General features: G+C 39.1%; 1 protein-coding gene and 1 non-coding gene across 5 annotated transcripts in view; both read left to right on the top strand.

Moving 5' to 3' along the window:
• The window catches only part of cbfb (core-binding factor subunit beta), a 37,643-nt gene extending 24,927 nt beyond the window's left edge, over window positions 1–12,716 (top strand). Inside the window, exons 4-7 of one of the 4 annotated variants that reach the window (XM_027161540.2) lie at window positions 3,948–4,064; window positions 4,385–4,480; window positions 4,961–5,008; window positions 10,132–12,716. In XM_027161540.2, coding sequence (XP_027017341.1) covers window positions 3,948–4,064; window positions 4,385–4,480; window positions 4,961–4,990 — 243 coding nt within the window. In that variant the 3' untranslated portion in view covers window positions 4,991–5,008; window positions 10,132–12,716. The remainder of the gene's footprint in view (window positions 1–3,947; window positions 4,065–4,384; window positions 4,481–4,960; window positions 5,009–10,131) is intronic. The other 3 variants (XM_027161542.2, XM_027161539.2, XM_027161538.2) reach the window with 3 other exon arrangements.
• On the top strand, window positions 1,794–1,904 carry LOC113652801. The gene has a single exon (XR_003442948.1). It is a non-coding gene; the product is annotated as a U6 spliceosomal RNA (small nuclear RNA).
• Window positions 12,717–14,571: the final 1,855 nt, after the last annotated feature.

Genomic DNA, 14,571 nt, shown 5'->3' with positions numbered 1-14,571 from the left:
ACTGAAGACCCTGAATTTCACCGAAATACTCCAGAATAGAAATAGTGTTCCAAAGTTTACTAAAGTAATAGAACAAATCAGCAGATTGTGGCAATGCTGCTGGTGCACAACCAAGTTTGTTGTGGCTTTGTTTAGAGAAAACCTAGCTAAACTGCTTGTCATGAAAATACTCTGTAAGACGATGCCAAAACACGTAATAAACAAAGGTGCAAAAAGGTCAGATGATTGACTACTAACTAACTAAGCTGGACAAACACTAGAATCAACATTAGACAACTGTAGTCAAAACCAGAGAAACAAACCACATAGGAGCTTGGAATCAACTGTGGAAGTGTGCTATGGGCGAGACAACAGAGTGACTGAATGAAAGTCTGTTTTAAAGGTGTAAGTGATTGAACACAGATCTCTGCTAGTTAGATGTCCAGTAATTGTGAGCTGGGGATTGAATCATGGCTGGATTGTAGTTTTTTGGCTGCTAGGAAATGACATCCAAAGTGGTTGGCAGTGATGGAGAATTCTGGGTGTTTGTGGTGCAACCTCATAGCCGTAATCAGTGAAAGCCAAGATGGGGGATGAATGGGAGAGGCTAATGATATTTTGGCATAACTGAGCAAGTACAGTTTTTCAACTACAGTGGCGATTGTAATGTAGTTGTTGATTAGCTCTACATTAGCACACACAGCAATGCTACATACAACCTACCCCAATAATAACTTATCTTAAAATATCACATCCCATTTATCCTTCGATCTGTCCATCCATTATCTGTATAGATTATCCTACGCAGAATAGCAGGGAGACTTTCTTTCAATTCTTTCTCCGGGGACACAAGGCGGAGGACTCCCTGAACACGATGCCAACCCATCACAGTGTATTCATACACTACAGATAATTTAGATTCAGTCTACAATGTATGTCTTTGGACTGAGGAAGAAAACCAGAGTACCTGGAGAAAAGGAACGGGAAGAAAATGCTAACTCAAGGCAGAAGCGGCAGTCAAACCCCCAACCCTGGAGATTGGAGATTAAGCCACCAGAATGCCCGTCAGCATGCCCAATCAGGAATATGTGTATATATTTATGGTCCAACAGAAAAACAGCCACTGTGTGAAAGTCTAAAAGCTTCCTAGTAGATTGTTCCTAAGAGCTATCCATAACCGGCCTGAATCAGTGTCATTTGCATACATCAATACAACACACTTTCTGTCTACGAAACAAGTGAGAAAAAACCACCCAGTGTAACACAGGAAGACGGTGGGAGTGAAGCTATTGCCTGGAGCATAGCGCCAGCTGCTCGTGCTAATGCACCGACAGTGCCAGCTTCTCCTGCAAGCCACTGAAAGAATGTCAGCCTTCTCTTCACCATGAAAGCCTACACGAAAAATGTTTTTTAAAAAAACAGTAATAAATCATTTTTTAACGTGATTAGCACCCTAGAGATCATAACAGCTCTGAATCTCTTCAGTAAAATCTAATAACTAATGAGCCACTTGTAGAGGTATCCTGGTTCATTCCTGCATGCAGAATATTTAACACTGAATTATATGCTTAGGACTGTGCATGTGGACTTTTTGTATGTTTTTTTTGTGAAACTTTATTTCAGCTCACTGTCTTGTTGAAAACTCTATGACCAACTCTGTACCTTCTGACAGAGGCATTGAGTTTATGGTATGAAATGATCCTAGTTATTCTGCTTAGCAAAATTCCTAATGCACTCAGTCTTTACATGCATCACTGATCCACCTTCACACAGTACGCTGGGTATCAGGTGCTGCTTCTTGCATGCAGTTCCCTTTTGTTGACAAACAGCACATAAATTAAAACTGGCCAGGATCGATACAGAGAAGATTAGAATAGTTCCTGTGAAAGGATAACATGCAAGTCCATGAAACGTTTCTCACTTTAACAGGGCCAATGGTGATTTTTAAAGGCTCTAAGTTACAGATCAGAAGGTCGGGGATTCAAGCTTCAGCATTGCTAAGCTGCCGCTGTTGGGCCCTGGAGCAAGGCTCTAACCGTCTATGCTTTAGCTGTGCTGTGTGTCGGGGCTATCCCTGCCCCTGCCTCAAAACTGATCATAACACATTATGGCATAAGCTCTCAGGAACTGATTCTTACAATTGTTTCTGTGCAGCATGTTCGAAATCAGCTAACAACTAAATCAGCTCATCAGTTTACTTGTCTGTTTTTGGTTTTAATCCATTTTCTATAACAGCATGCCGCAGACAAATGTATATTTTTTATAATATATATCTATGTTTATGTAAAACATTCCACACTTTACAGTTCACAGGGACTTGTATGTCCTTTGCTCTACAGATGTACTGTTTTCCACAAAATCTGTTTTCCTGGTGCAGCTTTCTATAAGGAGATGTTTGTTTAACATTCAGGGAGGGAATATTTAGCATCAGCGCTTTGTAGCAGTCAGGTAAAAATGTTTGTTTAAGATTTCCAATGAAGGTCTATAAGACGATCCACTTTGCTCTTTGCATTTTCACTCTAACCGACTGCCTCTTCATGCCTTATTCATTACTTATTTGGCCCTTTTTTGGTCAATATTTCACTCAGGAAATACAAGATGTTCGTTCTTTTCACATAGAGTGAAGAAGGAGATAGAGATAAAACACTGTAGTTCAGATGTCTAGTAAGAGACAAAGCTTGTGTTGTTTGTGTTTCTGGGAAGAGCATGTTGACTAGCAGAGACGTGTCCAGTGACCCTCCACACACTGCTGTGTGATTTGGGTTTTAGCAGCTCTGTGCTTCTGGAGATTTTATACCACTGTGTTGGAACTTTTGCATTCATTTAGGGTTTTGGGTGTCCATGGTTTTGGCAGTGTCTTTGCAAAAGTTTGTATATAGTGTGTGGGTGTGTGTGGGTGTGTGTGTTTATGGCCTCACTCACGCTCCTGCTCTATTTTGCTACAGAAACTAACAACAGTCCTGGACTGATAGACCTCACACTTTTGTCTCAGCTTGAATTCTGAGACATGATACTCCTGTGGCTTAAGGCCAACCTTAACCCCTCTGACAATCCCACCCCCACCCCCCTGCTCAACACAAGCCTTATTTCTCTCTCTCTCTTCATGTATCTCACCTACAGCTCCATAACACATCTTGCATATTTACACAAGCATATTTTACTCTCATATTCTCTGTCTCTCTCTCTCTCTCTCTCTCTCTCTCTCTCTCTCTCTCTCTCTCTCTCTCTCTCTCTCTCTCCCCCCCCTCTCTTTCTCACACACACACACACACACACACACATACACACACATGGATGTAATCATGTACTCGGTGTGCCGTTGCATCTGATCAGTATAAATAAATTCAGACTTGGCTTTGCTCATGTCTGCTAAGAGAGCACCAGTGTAGTCGTTCCTGCCGCTACACTAGCCTCTAAAAATAAACAGTTTCATCACAGGAAGTTGATGATCATCAGAGAGCATGATGCTAGGGGCAAATGAAAAAGGAAACAATAACAGTGAATTATATACACACCTTGCACTCTTATTTACTTTGTTAAAGCTTTTAAGACTGAGCCACATGTTTTACAATGCAAATGGGCCATTGTCTGTCCGGACATGACACAGAGAGGTGTTTTCATGTGTGGGTATTATCATAGAGCTGGTTTTGACATCAGGGAAGAAAATTCATTGGGAACATTTTTGTATAATCATTTATTCCCCTTAATTTTGACTCAAGTTCCTATGCAAAAAAGTCATGTATACTCATTTCAGGGCATGCATGCATGGGTTCTGTGTTTTGTTGCATGGTTGGCTGAATTTTCTTTGGTATTAGCCTCATGTTTATAACATACACATTGAGAGATTATAAAGTCTTGGTCATGTCCGTTCATTGTTTTTAACAGTTCATGTGTATGCTCTTTGCCTGTGTGGTATTGCATTGCATTTATTTATTACAACCACATTGTGTCTTTGTGTGTGTGCACAGGTGTACCTGAAGGCCCCTATGATCTTAAATGGAGTGTGTGTCATTTGGAGAGGCTGGATTGATGTGCAGCGTCTGGATGGGATGGGCTGTTTGGAATATGATGAAGAACGAGCACAGGTATAACCAGAAAACATATGACAGCAAATAATCTGCAACAATGTCTTACTTTTCAGTGAAGCTATTTCTCAAGCATATTTTACATACACATCTTTGTGTGTATGTGTGGTGCGTGTGTGTGTTTGTGTGTGGTGTTCGTGTGTCGGGGTGTGTGTGTGTGTGGTGGGTGTGTATGTGCGGTGTGTGTGTGCGTTTGTGTGTGGGGTGTGTGTGTGGGTGTATGTGTGGTGTTTGTGTGGTGTGTGTGTGTGTGTGTGTGTGTGTGTGTGTGTGTGTGTGTGTGTGTGTGTGTGTGTGTGTGTGTGTGTGTGTGTGTGAAGCATGAGGATGCTCTTGCTCAGGCTGCCTTTGAGGAGGCTCGCAGGAGGACTCGTGATTTTGAGGACCGGGATCGTTCACACCGTGAGGACCTTGAGGTGTGTGTATATGTACGTGTGTGTGCTAACGTTGAATGTGTCATTTTTTTAGCAGAAAGTTTAGTGCATGCATACACAAAAGCATATTCTGTATATTTAGAATTGTGGTGGGACAAAAAGTAACCCTGTGGGTGTGTATGAACATGTGTTCTATCTTTCTGTGTGCTGTATTTTCTATTGTCCTGCAGGTTAACTTATTCTGCTAGCATTTTCATTACAGCCACTAACATAATGTGTGATGCTTAAAACTAACTGTTACTTCTGTAATGAACTTATATAAATTAGTATAGGCAAAAAAGCAACTGAGTTATAACTAAGGGTAAATGTGTGTGTGTGTGTGTGTTTGTGAGTGTGTGCAATCCATGTGCTTTACTTGTTTACTCGTGGCTCAGTGCATGCAGAATCTTTGCTTAGTACAGAATCATTCTGAAGTCGATCCAAACTGCGCTCCTAAGATGAAAACCAAATTGTGTTTTTTAGGACCCTGTGGCATCAAAAATCTGGGACTGATGGCATTCACGGACCAGGGTCTGTCTCTTCTGCTTCTCTCTATCCCTGTGTAATGCACTAAACCATGTCTGTGCTTGTAAGTGTGTCTGTGTGCGTCTGTGTGTGCATGTGTGTATGTGTGCATATGTGTATGTGCATGCATGTGTGTGTTTGTGTGTGCTGTGTGACAGAAAGAGACTACATTGGTTTGTCTTTTGTGAAAATGGTTTATTAGAGCATGTGCATGCCTTATAGCAGCTTGATCTGTGTGTTCATGCTTAATATGTGTTTCTGCACTTTCTGATTTATTTTATACTACAAAACCTCAGTCATGAGCCATATTCGTACTGCCTGCCAAATTTTGTACACCTAGACGAGTTTAATCCTATTTGAATCACTATCAATGCCACAGACCAATCCAAATGACACAGAATAGCGATTAAATTAGAAAAGGTAACTCTTTGTAGAATTTGAAAACTGCTTACTCTCAGATATTTAGAATGTTTTAAAAAGTCAAAAGATGTTAAGACTATTGGTAGTCTTCACTCGTAGACGGTACCAGTATTAGCTGTAAAACATTATGTAATGGCTATGGAAATCATTTTCAAGTTTATTTACAACATCCAAGCAAAGAAAAACAGCCATAATTCTGAAAATAAATAAGAAAGAACAACAAGAATAACTGAGACCTGAACTGAGGTCTTTGTCCAAAAGTGACTTTTAATTTTCTGGCAGAGAGCAGCAGGTTTTTCTCAAGAATTTGCTCCATCCATTCTCTCTTCCATCCTGACAAGCGCTCCTTTCCCTGATGAAGAGGAAGGCCCCCACAACCGGATGCTACCACCACCATGCTTTAATGTAGGCATGGTGTTTGTACAATAAACTGTATTGGCTTAATGGCAGATGTACAGTTTGGTCTTGCTGCAAAAAAAAAAATAAATTTCTTCAATAACGTGATGACGTGAGTTTTCCACGTCATCTAAGTCTTCAGGGTTCTTTTTGGCAGATCTAAAACTAGAGCTAATTTTATCATTTCTTGAGAATTGGCTTCTTTTTGTCTAACCCTATGTTACCAGTGTTACTCTTGAGCTCTCAGTAGATTCTCTGAGCTCTGTTCCATGCCCCCGATCCAGTTCAGAGGGACGGCCTGATCCAAGCAGGGTCTTGGTGGTATGACAAAATGTCATAATTAGTGCATTGTTTGCTATAAACACATTCTCTTGCTTGGATGTCGTAAGAGACAATGGGTAAATAAAGGGTAAGTCTTGTGTATTGTTTTTTCAAGTCAAGAAAATATGAAAGGGGGTTAATTCTAAACATTCCTTAATTTAATTGATTACAAGATTGGCGTTTTCTGACAAAATTATTGTTCCAATAAAATCAAGTCTAACATTTAACATTTAATAATTAGAATAAAACTTTTTCTTGGTTAGCTTTACAAATGTAGAGTATTTAATATGGTGCAATTTAAACAAAAATATTAAAATATTGGGTGTATAAACTGGCAGTGTGTTTATAATAATATATTCTGCTGTCATGTTGGAAAGCCCTCTGAGAGTTGGACCAATCCTTCCAGTGAGCAATCAATCTTATTCTATCATTTTTAATGCATTTTTAGTGGGGAAATAAATTTCATCCATGACAGCCAAGGCGATCCATAATGTCTGAACCCCTTTAATTATACTTTAATAAACACTTTCTCCTTCTACTGGCCACATAACATCTTTGAATCTTGAAGGATCTTTTGAGAGTGTGGCTCTGGAGTTTATCTCTTCTCTCCAGCTCCCTATCCCAATTTATTTACACTGGCTAAGGGAATAATTGTTCAAATCTGGCTGGGATTCTCATATGACATACAGCCCTGTATTCGAAATGACAGGGCAGGGGTGGCATGCCATTATCTGAGGACAAAGGCAAGGTTTGCCTTGCAAATGAGAACATATGTTGTTTTGAGTGAAAAGAATCAGCATGGAAATGACTGAAATGATGTTGAGTTTGTGTGTGTGAGAGAGAGACTCATTTTTCTGTCTGTATGTGTAATATTTACAGCATTGTGTGCATGTGAGTGTGTGGTCCCACCACAGAGATGTATGAATTGGGGGGATGGGGTAAGAGTTTAATGGCCTTCTCTCTGATGGATGGAGAATGGATGGGCCATTTTTCATCCAACTTTTGGCCTTTACTGCAGGTGGGATTAGCACATGACTGATGCTCAGGCCAAGAAAGTATTAATATATCATTAGTATTGATCATCTTCATTAGGAGTGCTGTCTCGCTCAGCCTAATCTAAGCTCTATTGACTTGCGGTACAGGCAAACACTCCTGCTTGGCTCCATATGATCGATATTGTTTTCTCTAGATATGGACACACACAAAAACACACAGACCAAAGTTTGATGCAAACGTGTAATTCTCTACCTGCAGATGGTAAAATCCACCTAAAAATTGAAATTTCAGCTCATCAACTTGGGTCATTTTAGATCAATTACTAGTTCTTATTTACAAAATGATGTCCAAACACTCACACTGTGCACTCACAGTGAACATTACCTGTTCTCTGTCTTTTACATTTAATATCAAATCTGGTAATATACAGACACATAGCATGATTAAATCTGTCCAAATTACTGACCAAATTAATCACTGTCCTGAGAAGGTAACCATAAACATTGTAAACATCACCCGTGTTAGACACTACAGTCTTTGGGCTAACTTGTTGCTAAGCTACTTACTATATTCTGCTGTTGTTGCTGTGCTGCAATTTCAGTTGAAAATGATGACTGACTGTTTGAAATTCTCTGTAGTAGAACGGTACCAAGAGTCACTCAATCCTGTAAGTGTAGTGTGGTGGGGAATGATGCTATACCAGTTTGTAAATTGTAAAAAAGACACCATAAACACAGCATTCACTCTAACATGTTTTGTAGTGTGCAGTGTTGTGGTTTGTCGTGCTGATAGTATCCCACTTCTAGAGTCACGTTACATTTGTTTTGAGGCCTAATTTAGAGCGTTGTTAATATTTCAGTGTTTCGAATGACATTCTGTTGTACAATTCAAACAGACTATAATGTGTGCTTGCATTTTGAACTCGAAGCTCTTTGAATTAAAACCTCTTCTCATTTTGCTCTCACTAATGTGAGGGAATAATGGCAGCGGAAAAAGCCAGTGAAAAAAAGGCATAATGGGTTTGAGCTATTGCTGATTCATCCTCTTATGCTGGTATTATCATATTTAAAAAGAACTACAGCAGGCTTCCAGCTTAATTGTGTAAAGCTAAAGTTCATGCATGGAGGTTAAGAAATAAAAGTTTAGATCACCTCCAGGCTTAGAAGCTACTATAACGGTTAGTCAGGCGGACGATGAGCTCACACGTCGTCTGCCTCAGTGTCTGCCTCTCCTCCTTGCCGTCTGCCTGTCCGTCTGCTCCGTCCGTGTCTAGAAGTCTATGTTGGGAGAGATTTAGGCATATGCACATAAACATATGTATCCGTGATACGAGGCAGGAGTCATCTTTTTATTTTTAAATGATTTGACTAATGACTGCCTGCCACTCACTCAAAAAACAAGCTTTATTTTTAGTCTGCACAGGAGCTGAGTTCTGCTGCCCTCTACTGGAGCTACAATGTGTTGCATGTTGATTTTACATCAAATCATTAGCCCCTTTTTTCAAAGTCATTCAGAACATTCTGATTTGATTTCATGTAGCTGTGTTTAGATTTTAAGTTCCCACATTATGATACCTAAACATTTATCATGTTTATTGATCCATGTAAAAAAAAATCCTACATTGTAGGATACAGTGCTGATGTACTGTATTCATTGGGCAACATGTGATCATTATACAGTGGGGTACAGTTTCATGCCACGTAATCACATTTTGTATAAATGTCCATTTAAAGCCAGTAATTAGCTTCTGAATTTACAGCATGGTTCTTAAATGGATGCAGTATTGAAGTAAAGTACAGATGAGCTAACGACTGGCTAATATAAACACAGGGCTGCCAACTTTTGAGTTCAGTTTAGTGTGAGATTCTGGGGGGTGTAACTTTGGTTATGGAGGAGGGGCTTATGGAGGGGCATGGCTTGGTGTGGAAAAAAATACAAACACAAAATTCTTGCATTAGCAGAAGTGTATTAAGTATATATTGACTGTCAAAGTATTTGGTATCTGTACAGAATTTCTTGGGAGATTTACATTACATTTAATTTTCACAGAAATAGGATTAACATGTGATTAACATGTTCACAGATTAACATTTGCTCTATTGTAAATGCTGTTGGCTGATTTTGCAGCCTTAATCATTGATTTGGATGCAGCTCCCACTTGAACCCTGACACTTTAGATAACATGCTATAACAGAAAATTCTAATGTATCCATACTGACACCACCACCAGTCAAATATCCTGACATGATCGATGAGTTCTAGGCATGTCCAGATATTTGTCATCTGGAAATGCTTTTGTACTGTTTTTTATGATAAAGTTATGTAAAATAACTGCTCGGTGCTGCAAAACAAACAACTCTGCTAATGCTAACTTAATTCTAAATAAACTATATAACAGCAAAGGCCTATTAGTAACTAGTCTAAACTGGACGGAGACACGGAGAGCCCTGTAACTCACTCACCTGCCTGCGTTCACAATTCACACAGTGAATAAATTGTGTATTTCCCTCACAATTGTCAAAAAAAACTCTCTGCACGTTGCTTAGCGAGATCATGCGGAGCGATTTTTTTTTCCTCTCTGCTGCATGAGTCTGTGTGAGAATATGGGGGTGTGACGTGAGAGCGTGAGTCTCACGCTAAATGCGTTAGAGTTGGCATCCTTGATAAACACGTGCCTCACAAGGCAGTTGTTTGTATTTGAACCTGAAAATGTGCTGTGATGTCAGAGAGAACAGCAACGTCCATGCTTAAGGTGTAATTAAAGCATTGTGTTTTGTGTGCTCCAGTGGTTTCTGATCAATATTACAATAAACGGCATTTTCTTCTATTTTCATTTCTGAACTATAGCATACTGAAACCCAGTCTCGTGAGAATATATAGTTTCAATCCTTAAATGACCAACCACTTTATTAATGTTAACTCTGTGTGTGTGTGTGTGTGTGTGTGTGTGTGTGTGTGTGTGTGTGTGTGTGTGTGTGTGTGTGTGTGTGGCACAGCCCAGGCGACAGCAGGACCCCAGCCCTGGCTCCAACATGGGCAACACTGACGATCACAAGATGCGCTAATGGCAATCAACAATCCAGTGGGCAGGGAAAGGGTGACACCATCTTCATCACCACAACAATCTCACAACTCCATCGCCCCAAATAATTACACAAGAGACCAAAGTCCACATGGGGGGTGGGGGAGGGTTTCATAGCACTCCCTGGTTAAAATGTTCTCACAGGGTATATGATGGTTTGGGTTGGTATTAATCTGGTTATGGGGGATATGTTGTATTTAATTATTTGCCTCTCCCACTCCCCTGTTCCTTCTTGGGGTTTTGCACTATTAAATAGTTTCAAATAAGTTCCCATGATGCCTTTCAGTAAGTGTTCCTACCTACATTTTCTTTCATCCCCTATGCAAGTTATCTTATTTTAATTTTTGGCACTATTGTAATGAAATGGCATTCTTATTCTTTTTTATTCATATTTGTTCGTGTGAAAGTCAAAATGTTTACTTTTTTATTTTCTGTATAATATAACTTGTGTGTCCTCATGCTTTTGTAGGAGAAACCAGCAAATGTTGCTAGTTACTTATAGTTTGTGCTGGTTTGGGTAGGGAAAAACCGAGAAAGTGAAAGAAGCTGCTGAACTTGTTGACAAGGAAGGCTTATCATTTGTCATCATCTCCCACGCTCTCAGCGTCTTCCACGCTTTTCTTGTTTGTGTACATCAAAACACACTCTGAAAGCTCCCGAGCAGCAGGAAGCACATATTAAGGTCAACGCTCTCCTATTGGCTTCCAGCTTATATTGTTCCATTTTGTCGTGTTTTTCATGTTTGCACCAGTTCAGGATCTTTTTTCTGTGCTTTGTCAGAAAATGTAGGCTAGCTTTCCCTCCTAACTGGTGCTGCTTGTTTGAACTCACTCCAGCAAATATGATCAAAATATGCAACATTACCTTTTTCACACCATGACAAAATATTTTAAGAAAGCTAAATATCTAAATGTTTTTGCTCTGTTTTCTTTATGATTTTGGTCCTTTGGGCTTCTGGAGCTCTTGTGAAACGATTGAATGATGAATGAATGATTTACTCAAAGAAGATGAAAATTGGTGTCATTAATAAGAAAAGAAAATCATTCACAGCTGAAAAAAGCTGAAAGTCATGTTTGAAATTATGATATTTTTTTCCTAAAGAAAATACTAATAGCCATAAACAACAACAACAACAAAAAATATTTTAAATTATATATTTTTTTTAAGTTTTGTGTATTTAGTGTTGTAGTGGGTTATGTGTAAGTAAGCTCATGCTTTTCACCAAAATATTCATGTTAAGGCTTTTATACATTACTAGTCTAATGTGATGTTCCTAAAATGGTTGAAGCCTTAAAGAACATAATAAACAAAACTTAGTGGCCATAATGAATAGTGCTTTATAAAGGACTGAGAGACGCAACGCAGGCTCAGTGCGCTACCGCCAACCCCAATGCACCATGCTTAAATTCTGTTCCGTGTTTTCTTTCTTCTACTCTGTGTATTCAGCCATGCCACTCCTGATGTAATTTATTACTAAGTTATTCTATTACTTAGACTACATCTAAGATCTGTGCTATTAGTATGAGCTGGGTCAAAAGTAATCTTTGTAATCTTAGTAAACCTGGGAATAATGTTATCGCATCACTGTTTTTGGGGAAATAAATAGTTATTTGTAGGTTTAAAAGGAAACTCGAACAAGTTCAGGTACGGCACAGTAACACGGAGATGATCGAGTCAATCATGAATCATTTCTAAGATTTTCATAAATTTATTTGACTTTAAGAATGAAATTGCAGCTCTGCATTACCTCGTGGAAATGATGCTGGTAGAAGCTCATTCCTGCTCAAAAATGTTGTACCCAAGATGTCTCTTAAATTGGTTTTATAAAAAATGTAGCCTATTAATCAAGCCTAGCCTACCTCCAGCTACAACCAAAAAAGATTCAAGGCAAGATACAGTACATATACAGTGTGCAGAAATCATCCATGTTAAGGATGTTTCCGCTTGACTTCTGCTTCACCAAATGATCAGACAGCTGGTTACTTTGAAGGTCTCTTTTTTGTTTCATACAGTTCAGCAAATTTAGTGGTCAGTCTCTCTGCCATGTCCAACAGGAAATAGGAAACCCTCTCACACTCCCTCTGTCCCCCCTGCCAGGTGTGTCTTGTGTTGTGTGTCAAAATCTGCCATTGCTGCACCTCATAACATTCTGAGATTATGCATCAACCTTTTACTTAATGCTGGCATTAAGACAAGATACACACCAGGGAATGGATTTTCACACATTTCTTTTTTTTTTTTTTTTTTAATAAATGGTTTATTTTCTTAATTGTCGTTTAAGTTATTGATGGAGGATTGCCTTTTCATTTTCAGGTCATGCTATGAAGAATTAAGAAATTCTGTTTTTGTTGCTTACTTTGATCCTTAATTCCATCAGGGCTTAAGGATGCTTTTTCTATGTTATATGGTTTAAGCTTTCCCCCCATTTTTAAACCGGGAGGACTGTTAACTGAAGTGTTATGTTTGACTTGTTTCTAAATAAACTTTTTACAAACATTATGTGCATGTCTCTGTGAGGACCGTACTGCTTGTAAAACTGTATTTGTGAAACTTTATGTGCTTCTATTTCAAAGATTTGCCCTTAAACACCCGTGACCCAATGAATGAGCAGCTGGAGTGCAGAGCAGCTTAAAACGTTCCTAAAAGGCTTTCTTACAAGATCATGAGTTTAAATCTCACTACCACTTACCTGTCACTGCCAGACCCTTGAGCAAGACCTTTAACCTTTTAACAACTCAGCTGCATAATGATGACTCCTGATAATCAATTTAACTCCTGGATAAAGATGTTAATGTAAATGAATTCTATTCTGTTAGTTCAATGGACTGGAGAAGAGTAAAGTTAATAAACTGGAAGTTTAAGAGGTAACTGTAGTGACTTATTAGTAAAACTATACTTATAGGGGGGTTTGGTAGCCTACTGGTTAAGGTGTTGGGCTACCAATTGGAAGGTTGTGAGTTTGATTACTACGTCCACCAAGCTGCCACTTCTGGGCCCCTGAGCAAGGCCCTTAACCCTCGGGGGTATAAAAATGTAAGTCGCTCTGGATAAGGGCGTCTGCTAAATGCTGTTAATGTAATGTAACTATAGAATACTTGCATAGAAATCAAAACAAGTTATACAGTAGGTACAATTCTTGAAGCACATTAACATGTAAAACCTTCACTTCAGTGTGGTTTGTTTTATAGCCACTGGGGATTCATTCAATCCCACTACAAATAGCAAAGTCACCTTGTTATCATGAACCCATGTGTACAACCTATAAATGGCCATCACTTAGACATATTATCCTTTTTATTCCTTGTCCGATTTTTGTTTTTCCAAGGAGTTGAGGATGAGAATTTAAACAAACAAACATATAACATTCCAATCTTTTTCTCTGCTTCATGCTGATTTTGCTCATGCTAAACCTTCAGTAAAGTGTGTCACAGATCTGGAGTGATCAGGTGATTTAAATTCATAAATTCCTTGCATTCAGAAGCGTACCATGATTCGCTCTCTGCTGCTGGTTCTCCAAGCTTCCTCACCTCTGAGGAGAGTGCTTATATTTTGTCTATCATTAGAATATTCTGTAATATTGAACGTGTGATTCAGCGAGTGCACTACAGACTGGTATTGAAGCTGCACTGAAAAACTCTCAACAACCCAGCTGATTGAACACATTCTGTAGTACATGCACCCAAACGCAAACACTTAGTGTCCTATTTCACAATATACCAGTTTCAATAGAGCTCTTCTGCATGTTTAAGAGCACATTGAAGCTGCAAGCTAATAACAGGCATACTGGCTGTGGTGGCGCATGCAGGAGCATAAGTGCTTCCAGAAGAGAGACTGGTGACCTCAGACATGCTTCAGACTGATGAAACTCTGATTGTAAATCCATGCTGATTAAAAGCCTGAATATAAAAGACCTGACACACTGCTTACCGAATTGTATGATACTCTGGAGAGTGTGAAGGTTATCTCTGAAGCTGCATTCATACATACAGCAATTTTTGCTTGCAATAGTAATGTTTATTAATAATATGGGTACTGCTAGCATTTTTTTCCCATTAAGATTAAACAGGTGTTTCTATATACAATTATATTTACACATCATAACGTACTAGAGAAAGGAGAATCAGTGTGTGCTCTTTGCCACAAATCAGGTGTGCTGCTCATTTCTGGACACACTCACATCTGGTTGCCAAGCAGTCACAGTAGCTCATGATGCCAGTGGTCAAAAGAACCCATTGAAAATAAATGGCCTTGAGTCACGTTGTCACTGCATGTGTTGCTCATTTCCCTTATAGATATTATGCCTACAATAGGGGCACTCTATGAAGTTAAAACTATAGCAGTACGATTGCAAAAA

This window comes from Tachysurus fulvidraco, chromosome 13 (genome assembly GCF_022655615.1).
Source record: "Tachysurus fulvidraco isolate hzauxx_2018 chromosome 13, HZAU_PFXX_2.0, whole genome shotgun sequence".
Lineage (NCBI taxonomy): Eukaryota > Metazoa > Chordata > Actinopteri > Siluriformes > Bagridae > Tachysurus > Tachysurus fulvidraco.
Note: the sequence above shows the minus strand (reverse complement) of the source record. Positions and strands in the feature narration are given on the sequence as shown.